This window comes from Haliotis asinina, chromosome 8 (genome assembly GCF_037392515.1).
Source record: "Haliotis asinina isolate JCU_RB_2024 chromosome 8, JCU_Hal_asi_v2, whole genome shotgun sequence".
NCBI lineage: Eukaryota > Metazoa > Mollusca > Gastropoda > Lepetellida > Haliotidae > Haliotis > Haliotis asinina.
Window position 1 is genome coordinate 52,788,499 of NC_090287.1, and position 21,544 is coordinate 52,810,042.

General features: G+C 38.4%; 2 protein-coding genes across 2 annotated transcripts in view; both read right to left on the reverse strand.

Annotated features, from left to right (window-relative positions):
• Positions 1-12,007: 12,007 nt before the first annotated feature.
• The window catches only part of LOC137293421 (uncharacterized), an 85,661-nt gene continuing 76,124 nt past the window's right edge, over positions 12,008-21,544 (reverse strand). Inside the window, exon 23 of the mRNA XM_067823948.1 lies at positions 12,008-13,187. Coding sequence (XP_067680049.1) covers positions 12,038-13,187 — 1,150 coding nt within the window. The 3' untranslated portion in view covers positions 12,008-12,037. The remainder of the gene's footprint in view (positions 13,188-21,544) is intronic.
• The window catches only part of LOC137293419 (ubiquitin carboxyl-terminal hydrolase 34-like), a 299,421-nt gene continuing 296,956 nt past the window's right edge, over positions 19,080-21,544 (reverse strand). Inside the window, exon 80 of the mRNA XM_067823947.1 lies at positions 19,080-19,092. The gene's annotated coding sequence lies outside the window, so the exon portion shown is untranslated. The remainder of the gene's footprint in view (positions 19,093-21,544) is intronic.

Genomic DNA, 21,544 nt, shown 5'->3' on the forward strand with positions numbered 1-21,544 from the left:
GTGATTAACACATGCTAATGGTAAGTCGGAATCAAATAATGAAGACAAAGGTTTCTCACTATTATGGAAAAGCTTTTAACACTTTTGATGATTGATATCATAATATACGAGTCTGCAGACACACTGGATTGCTTGAATCATGGTTCTTAGGTCGACGACCATAGCGTCGTGCATATAAAATGCTTAAGAATATGGGCACAGAAAAGTTCATCTTATATGTATAATTTACATTTTCCCAGTTGGTCAAGAATAGTCTTTCAAACGCAATCGCCCCTAAGTTATAGAACTGGAACATATGACGTGTGAACTCTTCACATTGTACTACGAGATACTATATAGGCCATTCAATATTGGTAGTTTTTGGACACCATTTGGACATCCTTATACTCAGGATCTTAAAAAGCAGTGAAGAAGACACGGATAAGAATTGGTCTTCACCAACACAAGCTTGTCGTAAGAGGCGGCTAATAGGATTGGCTGGTCAGGCTTGTTGACTTGGTTGACATCGCATACAAATTGATCGATGTGCATGATGTTGATCACTGGATTGTCTGGTCTACTCTCGATCATTTCCAGACCGTCGTCATATAGTTGGAATACTGCGACGTAAAACTAACTTCACTCAGGATCCAAACCAATTATAAGGGTTGTCTTTAAAGTAATGAGCGATTCTACTCAACTTGTATACACACTTAAATATGTATACACATTTGTATTTTAAAGAAAAATACGTTTAGATTCACCACTTACACAATTACTGTGGAGTATAAAAACGTTATGAACCTTAAATGTCATTCAACTGAATTAATCTGTGGGAGCACGTTGGAGTCTAAATACATTGGATACATTACCCAGCATTTCAGCTCACCGTCGCTAACAAGCCTAAATGACATGACTCAGCTAATTTCAAAATAGAATGTTTGCGAATGTTGAATAGGACCTTTCGAAATTACCCTCTAGAACAAAGAGCCTATCCATAAAATATAGCAACCAGTTTCGCATATTCTCCTTGTGATCCTCTCACTTTGGTTGGTCGTGCAGTGTTCCATTCCCAAAACTTAAACAATATAGACCATTCAAAAAAGGTATGGGATATTCCATTTTGCGAGCATACCACTAGCCAATCCCAATGCATATGCAAAAATGTCATATACAAAAAAAAAAGAAATTAAAGGTAATTGTGACAATTAACTCCTTTCCTTTGTTTCATCTATATAGATAGGAATGGAGTAAACCGTTATATTTTCAATGAATTTCTCTTCATCAGTTTTTTCTCTCTTTGGCTTCATCAGGTGCATTTTATCAATCTTGTAAATAAAATATCAACTACATTTTTTCTTTTAAATTTTATATAATTAGTCGTTAAAGTCGGACAACAAATAAACTTTTAATGTCCATTGGGAGAGCGATGGATTCTCCCTGTTTGGCAGGAGATGCCTGTCATTCTTACGAACACCTGGTGTCATCGCTGACGTTAGCTGTTTGATTCGCGTATTTACAAATTTCCAAGTGATAGTCTACCTTTATATTTTCATTTACCCCATCTGAAATGCTTCGTCGTGTATTTGTGGGGAGATGAGGTGACCTAGTGGTTAAAGCGGTCGCTCATCACCCTGAACACACGGGTTCGATTCCCTATATGGGTACAATGTGTGAAGCCCATTTATGTTGTGCCCAGCAGTGATATTGCTGGAATATTACTAAAAGCGGCGTTAAAACATTCTCTCTCCCTAACTCGTCTAGTAATTGAGACTGGGTATTCTTTGTCATTCACATTTTATATCTTCGAGGTACAAACTATACATATATGACACTAAGGTTAATCTAGAACAAGCCTAAAGCCACGTCAAAACCAATACCTGTGTGGGGTTTTTTTAATTATTCTACCAACGTATCCCGATTTAGTTCTTGTCTTCGTATTTAAACACACTTCATCTAAATACGGACTAAAAACATCGTGAAATTTTTCGGGACATTCGGCGCCCACATATCTGTCTTCTGTGTGAAGGACAGTCGGATGGCGGGGCGAGGTATAGGTCTCGCTATCGAGCCCTTCAAATATCTCATTAGCAACTCAAACATCACTCCAACCACTGTAAATACACCACGGATAGGGATCACGGAGGGGCGGGGGTTGTTTCAGAGAGTTTTAGATCATTGATTCCAGGTTTGTTAAAAGGATGGAAAGAAACATTTTCGCAAAAACATGATTAAACAAACGTACCTCTGAAAAGAAAGGCGTGTGTTTTTCGTGTGTCTCTAGCATACATTTTTTTGGTCTTAGTTCGGTGTTTACCGCCGCCTTCAGCAACATTGCTATATGACGGTGCCCTGAAAATGATCGCATTTGTCAGCTGTTGCACAAAACAGTTTTAGGTCAATGGTTATCGAACGTCAGTGTTAAAGTAACGTATTTGAGATAACCGTAAGATGGTTTTGTGGGAAAAGATCCGCCAGAAAATCTAGTGATTGATATTGTGAGCAGCGATCCAGGGGAGACAATCCACCAAGTCACCGAGTTACACCACTGGATTCACAATCGCCTCTTACTACAAACATAGGGGTGATGGTGCAACCAAGTGGTTCAAGCATCCGCTCGTCACGCCGAAGACCCGGGTTCTATTCCCCACATAGGTGTAATGTGTGAAGCCCATTTCTGGTGTGTCCCGCCGTGACATTGCTGAGTATTGCTAAAGGTGGCGTAAAAATAAGATCACTTACTAACATAGGACCAGTTTAACATACAGTAACTGAATATTTATTTACGCCGCTTTTAGCAACCTTCCAGCATTATCAAGAAAGGGAGGACTACAAATGGACTCTACGCCATGAAGGAAATCGGTTTCCTCATATGTATTCCCCGGAAGAGCACTGTAGAGCACAAAACGAATGTCACTATTCATACACGAGTTGCCATTCTTCATGCACGCCTAACCACAAGAACGGCAGTGGTTAGGTGAAGGGACAGCTAGGAGATTCAGGTAGTCGCACCGAAAATACTCTCTATCACTAATACTGATAAAATGCATGCAGTTCATTCCTGACGTCATCGCTATGAAAGGTCAACGTCAAGGTCAAGGTCAACGTAAAACTTAGTCACAATGTCAACTGCTTCTGTAGCGATTCACAGAACCATCGAGCATTTCAGTGCTGATTAACACGATTTGTAATCCACTGTCGAATTTCCGGTTGTAAGGAATTAAAAGGTTGGTCTCTTCCTATTCTTTCCTCATTCACTTATTTTACGGTTGAGTCGAACATTGGATAGCACGATGTTTTTTCCGTAGGTTCCCCTACGTTACAATGTTCTTTGACCGTATAATATGCCGCACACTATCACATATCCACGCATATTACAAACGTTCTAGTTGTGTTGATGGGTGCTGGATGTTTAACGTCAGTCTGCAGTACATCTATATAACAGGAATACCCGTAACGTGCGGACACCAGTGTCACGAATCACGATTTCATCCAGGCCACAAACCAATCACCATATTCGACTCATTTCGATCCGTAAAGCAACATGGGCTCTTTTCACGAAGCACTCTTAACTAAGGTTAACCTGAACTGCTATTCCTTAACACTGCACTAAGGTTATCTTAGTGACTTACGACAGTGTTCGAAATACCTGCCTGCCCGACTGCCCGTTACGAGTTATTTTCAACACGGACTGCCAGATTCTCACCTTCACCTTCACGGCCAGGTTACAAGTTAGACATGTATATGAAGATATATGTTTCAGGATGTATATTTCAGAAAATAGATCATTATTAATCACTCCGACAAGTCTGAAATAAACAGTTAATCATTATTGCATTGGTATTGGTTGTTTTTCAATATTAATATAGTTTTACTTTAATTATGCAAAGTAAACTAGTAATTTTGTGGGCATCTAGGTTTTGGTCTGGGCTGGCAAATTTTACATCTAGTCAGCCATGTGGTCTGGCTCATATTTTTTTATACTTTCATACGCTGCTTGCGATCACTTTAGTGCTTTGTGAAAGGAGACCCTGATCACGCAGTATTAGTGTGGGTACCTGTCAGTTTAGTTCTGAGCAAGGATTCTTACGTAGTGTATTATTCGCAACCTGTCAGTTTCTTTGGTATCTGTTGACGTTTCAGCTAAACGTCTCATCTAATTTACAAACATTTTGTCAGACAAACAGACAATCTATCAACTGTTTCCTTGAATATACAAGTAGGTTCTTCCTCCTAAACGTACCTGTGTATGTAATGTTTTCTAATTAAAAAAACATTACATCAAGTTGAAATTACCCACATAATGTTTATTCCAAATATACGTCAATGAGATACTTGAGCAGGTTTATGAGTTGGGCGGTCATTACCTCAAAACGGCTACCACAGGTCGATCCTAGGCCATTCAACCACATCATTTCAAACTCCTGTAAATAAGATCTTGATCTTGCGTGTGGGTGGGCCAAAGTTGTTGGGTTTTCTTATTCTGGGTCCTATTTCGGAAGAACAGCACTTCAAAAATTTGTATTCTCTTTAGTTAAATGTGAGACTATATGATCTTAATACGCCACGAGCCATCGACACTGGCACATGTGTAAAACATTGAAACTAACTGTACTGAAGAACAAAAGAAACACAATTCTGTTTTTAAATAGAAGACATAAACTTGAACGCTTAATTTTATGGGATTTCACTTGCGTTTCTTTTGCTGTTCAGTATATAATGGTGAAAGGCTTTGAGATTGACCGTGGACACAAGGACGTATGTCTGCTGGTTCTACCTGACCCAAATACTACCAGAGTTCCCTAAAGAGTTCCACCGGAGCAAGAATGCTTCTCGAAATAAAGATATAAACCAAACATGATTTTATTTAACACAAAGTTTCGAAGTAAAAGAGTAAACACCTACCACTGGAAGATAATATACTGAACAGCAAAGAAACGCAAGTTTCGAAAAAATGAAATCTCATAAACGTAAGCGTTCATGTCCATGTCTTCTATTTAAAAACTTGACAAAAAGACAGTTGCGTTTCTTTTGCTGTTCATTATACACTGTCACGCAGTTTCCGTTTACAAAGATTACGACAATAGTTTTTATATGTATGCAATATGTAAAACCTTTGCTACCTTAAGTAGTGTGGAGTTAACGAGATGTAAAAATACATGTATTCAGTCTCAATGTATCTACAAACTGTTACACTGGCATTGACGTTGTAATGATAAAGGCAAGATATTTCTTTCTGTTGTGATACGGCATTTCGACATAGCACCCTATACTGATATTGATGATGGAAACGATGTGTTTGCATACTGAATTGGAAGTAAAATTGTGAAAACTCCTTGTCGTTTCATTGTTGTACCAATCTCCCCAGCTACTGTCACGGATCCCGCTGTTCCTCCTTTCATTCATAGGGACATGCGATGCTACCTGAACTTTTCAACAAACTAAACGGCCCTACGTCAGCTCCCCGGCGCACACCTGCTAGAAGCTAAACTCCTAATCAGGGCCGATAGGAGCTGTGGGACAACGACTGTTGACTTTCCTGTGAAAGCGTTAGTGTAGAGATGTTTACAGGGCTCTAGCCCAGCTATCGCTACATGTTGCTAATTGGTGTTCCATGACTCTGGGAACAGGTATGGGTCACAGGTGGGGTGGCAACTCTCGCCGCCCATTGTGGCTCGTTTCCACGCGTACCTGTCGTAGGTAGCGGGACAACAGCAGCCTTGAAGATAATGATGCCTGTCAGTGACTAAAGACGACAAACGATCACTTTTTCGTAGTTTAGGGGTCAAAAGAGAAGAGGGCAGTGACAGTGATTTACTCTTTAAAAATTTAAACATTATCTGTGTAGATACTTCTATTACATATTTATCGTGGTTGAAGATAACGATTCTTGTCTTTGACGGCAAAAACTGATCATTTTTGTATTTTTAGGTCAAAAGAGAAGATGGTAGTGACAGTGATTTACCCTTAAAAATTAAACAATATCTTTGTAGATATATTTATTATATATTTATCTTATTTGAAAGATGTAACATATCTGTAGGCGCCTTTTAAGGATCAGCGCCTATGAACAGATCCACGAGCGCTAAGCATTCTTCATGTTTTCGTCCTGTTAACATTAGGAGTTTTTAATTAAAGGGGGACTGTGTGGGCAGAGTAATTTATCATTCATTCAGTAGCCATCTAAATTGGACTAAATTTGCGGCGAGAAGTAGGGACGACATTTCAATTTGTTCCAGACAATCTTCTCTGCAGGAGAACTGGCGCCAATTCCTCCGTGTCGAGGTTTGGTTTGAATCTGAAGAGGCCTAACGGTGTTCCACTGATGCAAGACGTAAACTGTACATTTAGTTTTGGAGTTCATCTTGTGTTAAAAGGGCAACTGACTATCGTAAGGGTATCATGGAAGTCGTAGGCCACCCTAAATGCTTCAATTCATCAAATGCTTTTTTCATCAAACATCAGCATAACGACTGATGATTTACTTGAATTTAAAATAGGAGAACCAAACTCTGTCATCTGCGTCTGAAAGTACCAGTCGTACGTTTGACTTGGTCACTGTCTCTATGTAAATGGCGAACGAGGGTGGGTGTTCGACGTGAGACTGGTTCTGTGTGTATGCTGCGGATACATCCAGGTGTACGTCCGTGTCCGGGCATGTAAAGGCATGGAGGAACTGGATTCGTCCTCAAACACAGCTGGTCCAGCCCCGCATTGTGGCAATCCCTGTGTGGCAGGGGAGGGGCACGCAGAGCTCGTCGGGAGACAGGCCAACCTTTCACTGGCTCACGACCACTTTGATGCTATCTGTATTTGTAAAAGTAATGATTTACCGATCTGAATGGATCCTGCGCGCGCTACCTGCTCGTCGTCTGACTCTGCACACAAATGGACAAAGCGAACCCGATGTTTTCAAACTTCAAACACGATCTTGAAGTGAGCCCCAGGTAAACAGCTCACAGCTGTGACCCTCACTAAAGTATCATTAAAATTGCTAAATCAGCTTGTTTGATTGTGATATGTCAAGTAAGTCGTTGAGTGTGACCAACCAGTCATAGCCGCCATTCAACTTCTCACAGATGTCTGTATCTTGTCTGAAATCTGCTCCTACGGAAGTCTCCAGATCCAACCAGTCTCTCACCGGTATTTTATTATTATCTAACATGACAAATCACTGACCTTTCTTGGGTAACGCTCTGAACTCAGGGATGCCTAGGTATATTGATGTAGACAGCCAAACTGTCTCGCCTATGTCAATGGAGTAATTTTACAGCGTGGCATGAATATGTCAAATCTGCACGTTAATCTGCACTGAATACCTCGACCAGGAAAATAAGTTAACAGTTCTCTCTAAAACTGACATGACCAATATGAAACCGTGACTGTTCTTATTGATTTCACAGACCGTCTTCTCATGGCTCGAACCTTGTTCACAGCGGTTTCAAAAAGGAAAACAAAACAAATGTTATTGGTAACTGTTCAATGCGGCCTTTAACTCCAGATACTCACTCTTGTATTAATTTACAAATCATTTCCTGTTTCATTCTGAGACAGGTGCCATATGGTCCCTCCTTCATCTCTGATCATCCTCAACTCTGCCTTTATCTCATCATGTCTAAGTTGAATTTTCAAATCTAAAGGCGTCTTAATTTCATAAAGACTAAAAACTATATGAATGCAGATGAAAAAGGCTTCTTACAAACGAAAACATCCCTTTCAGATTTTTAACAAATGTAATGAGGGGGATGATTTAGCTAGTAAAGCAACTTTGAATTATTTTATTCACTTTCCTGTAGGCAATGTTCTTGTCAATCCGTCAAATACTTACAGTGAAATGGTAATCTGTATCATTGTCACATATGTTTTTAAATCAGCAGTTTCCACATCTTTGTTCATGAGGCGATTAATCATTTCATTCAACATGCAATCTTTGCGTAGAATCGTAGAAATCTGGTAATTACGGATACAAACACCCCATATGTCTACAAATGAAAGCAGTTGGGAGCGATGTTATAGCCACTCAAAACTTTTGACGGCGTATGAAACAACGAGCGAGCGCTCGCAGGTAGACGAGCCAGTGTACAGGGTTTCTGTACGATGTGAGGGAGACGGTAAGCTAACTGTTTACTCGCTCAAGCTTATGTTTGCCTTACCCGACCCGCCTGTTCATTGTGTGTTTCTTAGACAACCATCTTGAAGATATAAACACAATTAGACATCTAACTGACTATGCTTGTGTCAACATTTCTAACGTCAAGTCCTTTCAGATAAAGCCCTACCCATCGCCCGGACAAATAACGGTCACATTCCTTGTTTACAAAATTTACTAGTCAGAAAGCCGACGGGGAAATCTCACCAGGCATATGATGGAGCTGGACTATAGCTAATTATTAATTCTATTCCAGAACGGTCATGAAGAAAATGTCAATTTAAAGATAAAGTAGTAAAGTTAGTAAAGTTAGTAGTGAAGTTGAATATTCATTCAGTATGAGTGTTTAAGAGCAGTCATGTTCTTTTGGTTATTATTTTATTATTAGTTTCAGAAAAGGGAAGATGGCGCTCAACATAAACTTGGTAATATACTTTTTGGGTTCATTAAAAATCATGCCACCAAAATATAACCATTCCAGATGTAACCTTCCATTGTTTAGCCGGGATCTTTGTTGTCTTTTCACTGTTGCTCTTACATGAAAATATATAAGCTCTCTGCCTCATGCCATTCATATACCTGAGCAAGGATATACTCAAAAACGTTGAGTTCCTCATAATAAAAAGTTGATGCAATGCAAACTCTCCTCCTTGTGTGTATCACTTCAAAATGCCGTTCAAAAATCTGATAACCATCCCCCGTTTCAATCCAATTGTGACTGTTACTAAATAATTATTTGTTATAATAACTTGTATACATTTGCAAAAGGTATTGAGAAATGGTTGGTTTTCATGGATTCCGTATATATTCCTAATCAATAGTCAAAACGTTTTTTATTTGATCTTTTTTTGTTTCGGGGTGCACCGTAGGTGTGTGTGTAGGTTGGGGGGGGGGGGTTTAAGCTGGGGTTTTTTCTGGGGGTGGAGGTTGGTTTGGGGGGGGGGGTTTGGGTTTTTTTTGTTTGTTTGTTTGTGTGTTATTTTGTTTTGTTGTTTTATTTTTTTTATTTTTTTTTCTTGTTTGTCTTTGTTTCTTTGTTTTGGGTTTGTTTTTTTCTGTTTTGTGTTTAAAGTTGCATTTTCAGCACCGAGAAGCGTTCACGTCGTATCTTTAAAATGTATATTCTACACTGACAACCTACAGCATAAATCACGGAACAAGTTATCTAAGCCTCCCTATACAAAGACGACTTCATGTATACTCTCTACACATACTGGACCTCACAGACTAGAACATACAGCATGTACATCCCATCTCAATCAGACGGGAAAATAGCTGCACGGGGTGGCGCCAGGCTAGACGCCGAGATGGGAGGGGGGACGACATTGGCGTCCGCCGGTTTTTATATGTGGCTGCCCCAGTGACAGGACATACCCGTCTACCCATAATAAATTACATGAGGATACTTTATGGGAAACATTTATTGAGCTTGACGTAAACGATTGAGTCAGATGGTTGGCTGGAGTTTAGTGAAGACTATTTTTAAAGTCTTTTCGGATAAATCATAATTTCGACATTAATTATGACATAACTATTTGGTATAAACTTGAATATACAGCCGGAAAACATCACGTTTAAGTGACATTCACGACACACCTAATGTGCAGTTAGATTTCATAATGTGACATTCCCATTTATTTATTATCTTTCTATAAAACTGACCAAATCTGAACACTGCTAAGCATGAAATATTATGAAGTCACGGTGTGATCTTGGTTGCCAAACCTGCACCCCTCTGTGTATATTATTCTATCCACCAACTTCTCACCATTCTGAACAGTAGTCATCTAACCTCACGACATTATTTTTTGTAAATGAAACATGAGGCATCATTATTACGTCTGTGTTACAGATGACGTGCAAGAAATATCAAGCTGTAATTATACGCCAAAATCCTTAGCTAAAGTGCCATGCAATCTGCTGATAAAGGTCTTAGTGTTGTTTAGATTTGATCAAGTAACTTATATCCACACTGTATCTACATTTATCAATGGCATACCCTCGATTTTCTCCGCCTGCAACTTAGAATCAACAGGATTCATTAAGCCGTCTTAAATCGGACTAACTATCCATAAAATAGTCCTCATCCTTCATCCACTAAACTTCTAAATGTCAATCAAATAATAATAAATAAATATCAATAAATATTAATTAATAATAAATGTTAACACAATGGACAAAGATGGCATCCCATCATTATGGACATTCTTCAGTAAACAACAAATCCAATGTACGATTCTGACTTCGTAAATTGCTATCAATGGCGAAGGATATTTGCAATAAGTTCAGCGTGTCCTGCCTAAATGGCTTCAACAAACACGTGTGAAATTGTTCACTTGTAAAAGCACTAGGACTGTGCAACTCAAAACATATTGCACAGGGAAATAAACCGCACATATTTTTGTCACCGATGAGTCTAATTTGATAAATCCATGAAATCTTCCATCATAACGTTCGTCATAAAATGTCCATAATTTTACTGTGGCCTTGAGCCAATATGTGAAACTACAGCAAGGGTTCGGAATAGACCTCAAACTGGTTCCCCTAAAACTGCCGTGGTTTCACAGAATCACATTTACCAACGTCCGTGAAAAACGACACTATGCCAAGAGTTTCATCTGGTGTTGAGCAACCTTAAACCAGGGATAATTTTATAATCTACAACCTGTTACAATCTCACTGTTCTATGACTTCAATATTATTCAAACGGGCGGTATCGGGGAAACTGGCATGCTGACTTTTTACTGTTGATTTACACCTGCTCACTATGTTTTCGAAATCGCCAATATATTTCCTATCATTACGGAAAACGTTGTGTTTCTGTCATCTAAACATACCTGAAGTCATATACGGCATATAGTCCATTTTAACAATGGAGACTACCGTATATGGCTTAACCCCGACGTCTGGACAAAACGAGTGTTTTGGTGGTCCAAGTCAGTTACGCATCCTCCTAACATATTTCCATATGCGTCCATTACTTTCTGCAATGAATATATGTTCCCTAATTTACAAGAATCAAACCCATGATATTAGAAATTATTCGACCCATCTGAACCCTGTATTAGCATGTCAAGGACAAAAACCTTTGGGGAACAATTGTAAAACGGCACACAAACTTACTACCTGTTGGTTTTTCCTTGGAGACTCCCAAACCTAAAAGTTAGGGGATCTGATTTGCATAATGGCAGCTCGAACCAAAAATATATATAACTCTAGAAATGGTGGATGCAATTGTTAGTGCATCAGTGAGTGAGTGTGTTGGGTTTGATCCTGTCTTTGTTACACCACCTCCTGGCAGTATGTTGTGAGAGAAAGCCAGTAGTGATGGGTGTCCTAAGGAAAAAGTTAGAATCATAATCAAGCTGAATCTATCATTTAGAACTCAAAGATTATGCATTGTGAGTGAGTGAGTTTAGTTTTACACCACACTCAGCAATATTCCAGCTATATGGCAGTGGTCTGTAAATAATCAAGACTGGACCAGGCAACCCAGTGATCAACAGCATAAGCATCGATATGGACAGTTGGGAACTGACGTGTCAAACAAGTCAGAGAGTTTGCCCATTCAATACCATTTGTCGCCTCTTACGACAAGCATAGTCGCCTTTTATGGCAAGCATGGGTTGCTGAAGGCCCGGTTTCAGCATATTCTATCCCGAACCTTCATGGGTCTTATGCAGTGTAATGCCAATTCATATATACTGAGTCACAAATAAACACAAATAATTTCAGTTTAGAAATCACTATCATATACCTCTCAAATTATAAGAAAATCTAAACTATCTAAAAGCAGCATATGTGTAGCAGCCAATGCCCTGAGACTAGAACCAGTTTTCATGACATGACCTATAAGCAGTTGACAGGCAAACACCACACAACGTTGAGTGACAATATTTATTCACCTTGTTACAGGCTTGAAGTGTGAAGATCTTCATCGTGGTCTGCAACAGAAGAAAGACATCCTCCGGAAGACATGGAGGTGTGTCTTGTCAATCTCCTCAACCGACCCAGAGGGGACACTAACTGGGGACTTCTTGAAGCATTTTTATTGTACTTTTGTTTGTACCGAGGACAGTATCCAAAGTCGACTTTGCTGCGAGCGTACCCTAGAGAGTCAAGTCTGTTGCGGTAAAGCTCTAGGGAGTTTAGTCTGCTGCTGGAATATCCTAAGGAGAAGCCTCTTTTGGGGGAGTACCCTGGGAAGTCAGTTTGTAGAGGACTCTGAGGGAAGCCAGAATCTATGCTGGTGGTTGATATTTCAGAGGTTGTCCTCTCATACCGATGGTGACACTGTTGAGACATCTCATTGGAATCTGTGTTGAAGACGTTGTCTGATATCTCAGAGCTGGTTGGTGATGTATCCCTATCAGCAAGACAATCATGACTCGGAGTTTGCAGATATGAATATGGCTCTGTATAGAGACCATCTGAGAAGACCTCATCCGACAAAGGACTTAGAGAGCTGTCTGACTCCCTGTCCTCCCTTCTACAAGCTTCAGGTAGTTTCTCCATCAACTGGAGCTTTGCTGGAATCTTCCGTTCATCCTTCCTGGAACCCTTTCTGGATCTTTCACTTTTGAAACTTCCAAACTCTGTGATGAATTTGGGAATAGTGACAAACTCTTCATCTTCTTGGCGTGAGACTGCTACTCTCAATCTGTCACACATTACTGGTGATGAAGTTGCCCATATCCTTTCATTACCTTCTCTGTCATGGTGGTCCTGGTCAATCTCCTCATCAAGCTTCTTCACCTCTGCGGTCGGAGTACCATCTGTTTCCTGCTCTCTATTTTCAGCTGTCATCTCATCCCCATCTTCTTCTTGGACCTCGTTCCCAACATCAGGGGCATCGTGGACATCCATTCTTAGTTCACAATCAGACTCTTCTTCATCAGAATTCTGCACCTGATAGTAGCCCTGAGATTCATCAAGTTGAAGGTCAAGGTATTCCTGGCCTGAACATTCTCCAATCATGGTGTCAATTCTCTCTCCTATCTCAGTAAAACTGGGGCGTTTCTTTGGGTCACTCTTCCAGCAGTCTCTCATAAGTTGGTACCTGGTGAAGAAAAAAAACAAGTTCTGTATATTACTTAACTGAAATGTTTTTGACAGGAATTGTTGTCAGTTTGAACAAAGGTATAAGAACATTGATTGTAGTAAATGCCCTAACAGCCTTCATAAATAAAGTTACCCATTAAGATCGGTGTCAGAATTGGTCTTCAGAAACTCATGCTTGTCGTAAAATGTGACTAACAGGATCGGGTGGTCAGGCTCACTGACTTGATTGACATATGTCATCACATACCAGTTGCATAAAGTGATGATCATGCTGTTGATCACTGGAACATTGCTGAATGTGAAATTAAACAACAAACCACCCAACCAACCATAAGTAATGTCAATCTGATTATTTTATACTATGATCCAGGAACATTAACTCAGGAGACTGTCTGGAGCATCATCTATCAAATTCAGAATAAATAAATAAGTCAAAATGAAAACTGGAATGTTCTCTCAAACACTATATGTATATTTTAAGAGTTTACAATTTTTTATAATTACTCAAATTACCATGACTAAGACATTACATAATATGTAATAACATCAGAAAATATACCAAGGAAGAACATTGGAAATAATTACTATGTAATAACATCAGAAAATATACCAAGGAAGAACATTGGAAATAATTACTATGTAATAACATCAGAAAATATACCAAGGAAGAACATTGGAAATAATTACTATGTAATAACATCAGAAAATATACCAAGGAAGAACATTGGAAATAATTACTATGTAATAACATCAGAAAATATACCAAGGAAGAACATTGGAAATAATAACTATGTAATAACATTGGAAAAGAATAACTATTCAATAACATTGGAAAAATAACTTCATAATGATACTGAAAAAGACAAATATGCAATAATATTGGAAAAATGTTTGGGGCTTATTTATGACACTTTATCTTGCTCATCGGAAAGGGTAAATAAAAATTGTTGGCCTACAAATCTTGTGTCTAATCAACTTCAACCAATTCATCCACCTAAAAAACTTTAAAATGAGCTGATGTATCTTTGAAAGTATTTTGGGAAGTTTCATAAATTTGTCCTAGGAGATTTTTTATTACTCTTGACTAAACATACAAAGAAAATAACTACAAATACAAACTTTAAAATAACATCCAAAACAAACATCAGATACACAAAGATCTCCATTGAATACTTTCTTCTGGCGTATTCAACCATCAATTACTGTGTATATACCCATAACCTGATCTCTGATCCATAAATCTCCAAGCCTTCTCAGTATGCAGAGAAGAGATTTACCATACCGTCATACAAGGTTTAGATGCAGTCTGATTCAATACACACTCTCAGCAGTCCACAGTATGTTTTAAAAATCTTATGATTGCATGTCAGTCAATGGCTCTTTCTTTGCTTCTCCCTGACATATACCTGCCATGCTTTATTGAGAGGACAGTATTTAAGCTGGGCATAGCTTTTAAGCCCTAACACTGGAGCAGTGTGTACCTGGCTGTATTATCAGTACCAGCCTCCTGACAACTACTCCAGCTCTTACTGGTGTAACTGAGACCTCTCCTTGCTAAATTTCACATATATGGACCTTTTCACTTATATCCATTAAAGAGAACTTGGTCTAGATTCAGTGGTATATGTTCACAATGAAACTGAAAAATACAGTTTGGGCCAAAACAAGCTGTGCATTTGTTGTCCAAATCCTTTCCATTCTCCCAGTAAAAATATTTTTGAAAAGAGTTCATTTTTCGTTTGGGAAGATGTTAAAAAATGATCATCTACAAATTTTTCAACTCCACCCCTCTAGTTCCCATCCCCCTGGCCCCCTGGCTCCTTGTTGTTACAAGCTACTAATTAGTTCCTCTAGCCCATCACATGGCTGTTCTGTTGACTGTACTCACTCCCCTGTATATGGATTAACTGCTACTATTAATTACCTCATTAGGTTAGACATTGGTTGTGAGTAGCTAATTTCACATAATGGGGCTCGAGGAATAATGCCAAATTATCAGTCTTGTCTCAAAATGGCTGAAAAACATGGGTAGGGCTAAAAACTTTGCTAAGGTGAAAGTGAAGTATCCATGCGATAAAAATGTATGAAACATCATCATATTTATAAGAAACCTCTATAAAAGCAGAGAGCTTTGTATGATTGTGACTGTTTAATAATCATGGGTTAATGGATCAGTATTAAACTGTAGAGATTACCAGATGTTCTCAAACACTTGAACATAACCTTCCCAATACTGGCACCCTTTACAAACACATGCAAGACAAAGTCAATTATCCACCTGAAAAAAAAGCTGACAAACCAAGTCTAATAATCACTGTGAATCTTGGATTAAAATGATAGTATCCTGACATGATAAAGGGAAGCAACTATGTGGGTACAATAACAATTTCATATTCTGTGTGTAATAGGTGGATATTATTTACAGAACAAAAATACTCCACAAACAATCTGAACTGCTTTGCCCAGATCGACATGTACCTGATGAAAATATTTCATATCAAACGGGTTCTCATCATGAAACATATGACCAAAATATATTCAGAAACTTCCGAACAACAATACACTATTAAACTGGCACTATGATAACATTACACAATTTTTCTTCTGTATCTATTGTGTAAGTTTCAGGTGCAACCAGCAGAGCAGGACATGCTTGGTCTTTGTTCAGAACACCTGGCGTCCATTCATCTTTTGCTGATCCATTCATATCACTGTCATCACTATTTAGACTTTTTCCCCAAATGTAATCTGTTTCAGAAGATAACTGAGACAGGTTATTCTCTCGTGTTAAGATTTTATGTTTACACATTTAATAATTGACAGATGTCTCACTCTAGATATCACACAAACATAGTCAGGATCTTTTCAACAATGACATACAATTGAGTCAGCTTCAACAATGGCCATATTATAGCTGCTTGTTGCACTTCTTCATTTCAACACTAAAAAAATGATAGGTAACCTGACCTACTTTACAACATTTTGGTTTAAAGCTAATCTTTTGTCAAAATACATTGGCGACCTTGAACGTCATGAAGGTCAATACTCCCAGTGCCAGATCAGAGACTGCCAAGGCTGTCTCAAACTACCATTAGAGTTTATATCCTATGGCGATCTGACCAGATCAGAGAGTGCCAAGGCTGTCTCAAACTACCATTAGAGTTTATATCTTATGGCGATCTGACCAGATCAGCCTTACTTTGGAATGTCTTCAGCAGGTGAATAACCCTGATATTTGAATTTCCTCAGCTTTGGAAAGCTAACCTTAACATTTATCTATGTTTGAAGCATGAGACAAGCATGGCTGTAGAAGACCACTTCTAACTCCAATCTTCATAGGTGGGACAAGCATGGTTTCGGAAGACCAGTTCTACCTGGGATCTTCATAGGTGGAACAAGCCACACTATAGCTGCTTGATAACCAATTCTACTTGGGATCTTCATAAATGGGACAAGCATGACTGCAGAATACCAATTCTAACCAGGATCTTCATAGGTGAAACAAGTATGGCTGCGGAAGACCAATTCTAACTAGGGTCTTAAATGGTGGGACAAGCATGGCTATGGAAGACCAATTCTATCTGTGATCTTCATGGGTGGGGCAAGCATGGTTGCAGAAGACCTTAATAATTGCTCATGAGGAATTTGAATCCACAAAATACAGAATTCTAGCTTAACTTAGGGAAATAACTCAAAAACATGGATCAAGGCAATTTGTCAACTGGACCATCTATGACTCTCCAACTATTGTACAGTGAGTGAGTGAGTGTAGTTTTACACAGCTGCAACATCTCAGCAATATTCCCACACCATCATGGTGGGGGACATCACAAATGGGTTTCACACATTGTACTCATGGGGAGAATCAAACCTGGGTCTCCATAGTAACAAGCAGACGCTTAACCAATAGGCTTCCCCCATCACCCTCTAATTGTAAAACTATGACTCGCTTTTGATTTGAATCATGAGAATGGCTTTTGATTTCTCATGAGTATGGGACAGGTTTTATCGTTGTTACTTCAACTAACAGGTTATTGTCTACAGGAACTTTGATATTTTCTCCCATGAATCTGAAATAGATTGACAGAAACTATACACTGTTCAAGGAAACCGTAACCCCTCTCACTCACTTGTCAAACATTGATTAAGATCTGTTTGGGAACACCAGTCATGAGCTTAATGATTATTTCAGAAACTATCATTGAAACATCTATGCATCCCATTGTCAGAGGTTTTTAGCGACGGACTGTTTGGACATGGTCTGAAGGTATTGAATATCTATCACTTCCTTACATGTTGGACTGTTTGTAATATCTCTAGCACATCTAAAAAGTTATCTATTTTGTGGTGTTTAGATTCCACCATGACAAGCCTGTATCAACCATTCACTAACTCAGGGCTACTTCAGTCGACATTGTATAAATGTTAGGGGTGGGTATTGACAATGCTTCTAAACACTGTGATGTAAGTGTTCAGGCTATTGCATTATAAAGTCCCACTGACAGTAGCAAAATATTACCCTCAGCCTCTGAAGTATTTAGTTCAAGTGCAGGTGAATCTTTAGATGGATAGTTTGCCTGACATGCACAGTCTCAAACAGAGACGGGGTACTTTCTTGAATATGAGCACAAAGAGCTATGAAAGCAGAAAATATCTTTTCTATTAAAGGCACAACCAATGATTTGCATTTGTTTAGGTCAATTTTTTTTTTATCACATTACTGGAGAAATAATTCATCGACAAACATATTTATTTAACATCATTTTCGTGGCGATAATGGCCTAATGAATCTAGTGCTAAACACACCATCCCTCATTAATCGACATGCCCCAATGGCTGTGTTGTCGGTGTTTTGCGTAAGCCTATTCTCGTTCAAGTCCCGTACATTAATATCTCATTCGCTACCGAGAGCGTAACGAATGTGTCAGGTGTCTCTGTAAGCCTTCTTAACAGACTGGTGTGCTTGGTGTTTTTTGTATTACATCACCATTATGATCAGATGAGGCAGATTCTTTCTGTGGCCTAACGCAGTAAATCATTTTTTTAAACTGACAGCCCACTTGTGCATTCCCTGTTGTGTTTATTGTCTGACAGGTTTCCGCAGTGCAGAGCAATGAAAGTTATATTTTGAAATTTGTTTTCATAAATCACACTGTACTCAGACAATTTTTGCCAAGATTTAAAAAAAATGACTTTGCATGTTTAGTTTACTGACGGTCAGCTGGAAGTGGACAAGTGACTGTTTGGCTGTTACAACAGAGACACTGTGAGGAGATAGACAACGTTGTGAGATGGCATGCCAGGGAATATGTGCTATAGTTTGACATATTTTGATGCAAAATGTATCTGTGATTCATCCCACTCCTAGAGAATGTGGAGTATGTATAGTTTTGCATATTTTTTGTACTGAGAATATATGGGTAAGTGTTTTGTCACTGTATGTACATTTGTATATGTGTTTTTGTATGTGATAATGTATGTGTGTTTGTGTGTGAGTGCATGTGTCTGTGTGTTATATCAGTGATATTAGTCAAAACAATGATAACCACGATCTGAAACCACATATCATATCAAAAAATATCATCACATCTTTCTTCAAGCTGATGAAATCATCTGAAAAATACTACAGAGCAAAACGTTGAGCACTGACAAGTGACCTTGTTGTTCTACACGCCTTCTCAGAATGGCACGTATAATCCTTGTGTTTTAGGAACTGTCGGAATGGTGAGGTAGGTAGCTAAAGTAATTATCTTTCCATAAGAGGTTTTATTAGACTTTTCACAGCACATCTGTTGGACAAGCAAAAGTATACAAATGATATTGTTTTTTATTTTTCTTTAATATTTTACTTTAAAATTTAACAAAAAATTTGTCAAATGTAATTTTTTAATTTTTTTTTAACACTTGATACTTGGATATGACAAAGAGAAATTATTAGTAGCTTAAAAACAGTCACAAAAAGACTTACTTTAAACCCCTTATACAAATACAGTATCCTTATCAAATGCTTCACAATGAACAACCATTTCTTGTCGGTCTCATTTTCAAATGTTCAAACATTGGGAATACTTTGTTCAGCACATCAGTTTATCTTTCACAATAAATATAACAACAATCTCAAGGTCACAAATGAAACAAATAGGTCACAGAGATTACCATAAGAAAAGTTTATTTTTTTTGGCCTAATGACAGTAACGTTAAATCAAAATGGAGGTAGCTGTTGCTGTGTCACATCAGTGTTCACTCCATGAATGTCATAAATCATCTCCTGGAGTTCTACATGCTGACCATACCAGCTTTGTGTACATCCTTATTGACACTGGTCATCACCAGCATGCTGTGGTCTTAATACAGACTGACCGGTGAATAACATGTTATTATCCCACTCTTGGCTGTTGTTTCCCTGTTTGTCAGTACAATACATGAATGATGTTTCTGCCTGGGCCTCTATAATGCAGTGTTGTTTGTTTGAGGGTCGCTTTCATCCATGTCTGTTTGCCTGGCTTTGCTGCACTAATCCAGGAAGGCAGTGACCTCTCCTAATCCAGTTTGTTCTACCAGTTGACATACATCCTGACTGATAATATAACCAGATCATGCATAGACCTGTCAAGCCAAGGAAGTTGAATCATTCATCTTCCTCCCTTGTGGAAAAGCAAGGATATGGATGCATAGATGTTGTCAGATATAGGAAACAAGATTATAAATAAATCTTGTCAGATGTTGAAAACTAGATCATGCATAGATCTGGTCAAGCATAAGAAATTAGATAATCATGTACAGGTCTTGTCAGCTAGGAAGAACTAGATCATGCATAGAGCTTGACAGATACAGGAAACAAAATCATAAATAGATCTTGTTACATACAGGAAACAAGATCATAAATTGATTTTCTCAGCTTGGAAGAACTAGATCATGCATAGATCTGGTCAGATACAGGATACTGCAACTCTCATAACCTTTGTAAGAAGAGGAAACTAGATCATGTGTAGAATTTGTCAGATACAGGTAGCCAGATCATGAATAGATCGTTTCAGCTAGGGAGAACAAGATCATACACAGATCTTGTCATATACAGAAAACTAGATCATGCATTGATCTGGTTATATAGGAAACAAGATCATGCATAAATCTGTCCTGATACAGGAAACTAGATCATGCAAAGATGTGGTCAGATATAGGTAACCAGATCATATACAGATCTTATCAGTTAGGAAGAACAAGATCATGCATAGACTTTGTCATGTATGGGAAACTGGAACTGGCATAACTTTGTTAAGTAGAGCAAACTAGATGATGCATAGTAATTAAGCAGAAGGAATTAGATCATGCATAATCTTGTGTATCAACACAGGTGTACTAACAATACTAATATTGTTATTCTGAAACATGTTTAACAGTGTTACCCTCTTTATTATATCGGTGAACTATCAATACCTCTATACCGACAAACGTACAACACTGCTACCCTCGTTATCATACAGGTGCATTATCAATACCTCTATACAGACAAACATACAACACTACTACCCTCCTTATTATACAGGTGCACTATCAATACCTCTATACAGAAAAACATACAACACTATTACCCTCCTTATTTACCGGTGAATTATCAATATATCAATATCTTTAACCTAATACAGGTACAACATTTCTACTCTACTTATTATACAGTTGGATATCTGTTTAAATAGATGTTCAAATACATAGATACAATATCATTTTTCTTACACTTCAGACCGAACAAGTCATTTACACAGTACATTTACAAAGGCACATTATCAGTGTCAGCACATGTGCTATAATGATGCTTATTTCATTTGTGCCAACACAGGTGCAAAATCACTATACCTTCTATCTAATTATAGTCACAGGTGCAGTTTGAAAACCTGTATTAATCTTGGCATAATACCTGTACATTCTTCAGCTATAGGCAGTCATTACATAACAGATGAGGCAAAGAGGAAGGTTATACAGAAGGTCTGATGGCTATCGCTGTGTACAAGGTGGCCGCGATACCATCACACTTCCCTGCTCACACACTACAGGGGCCTGAGGGGAAAATACCACGCAAAAAAACACAATTACATATCTTTCCCTTGATACAGGGACCTCCCTGGCAGAATGACAGGTCTCTTGTTCATAACGGACAAATTACTTTCTAAGATGTCAAGATTTAATCCATTCATGTTCCTATAGTACAAAACTCCCTCATGTGCTCTGTAAGCCTAGTTTAAACACTGTGAAAAATACAAGCCCACAAAGAAAATAATAAGAGCGATTTTCACACTCGCGCTATGGTTCGGATTGCTTAGATTGTAATTGAAGACTTTCCATCTTACCTCGCTTTAG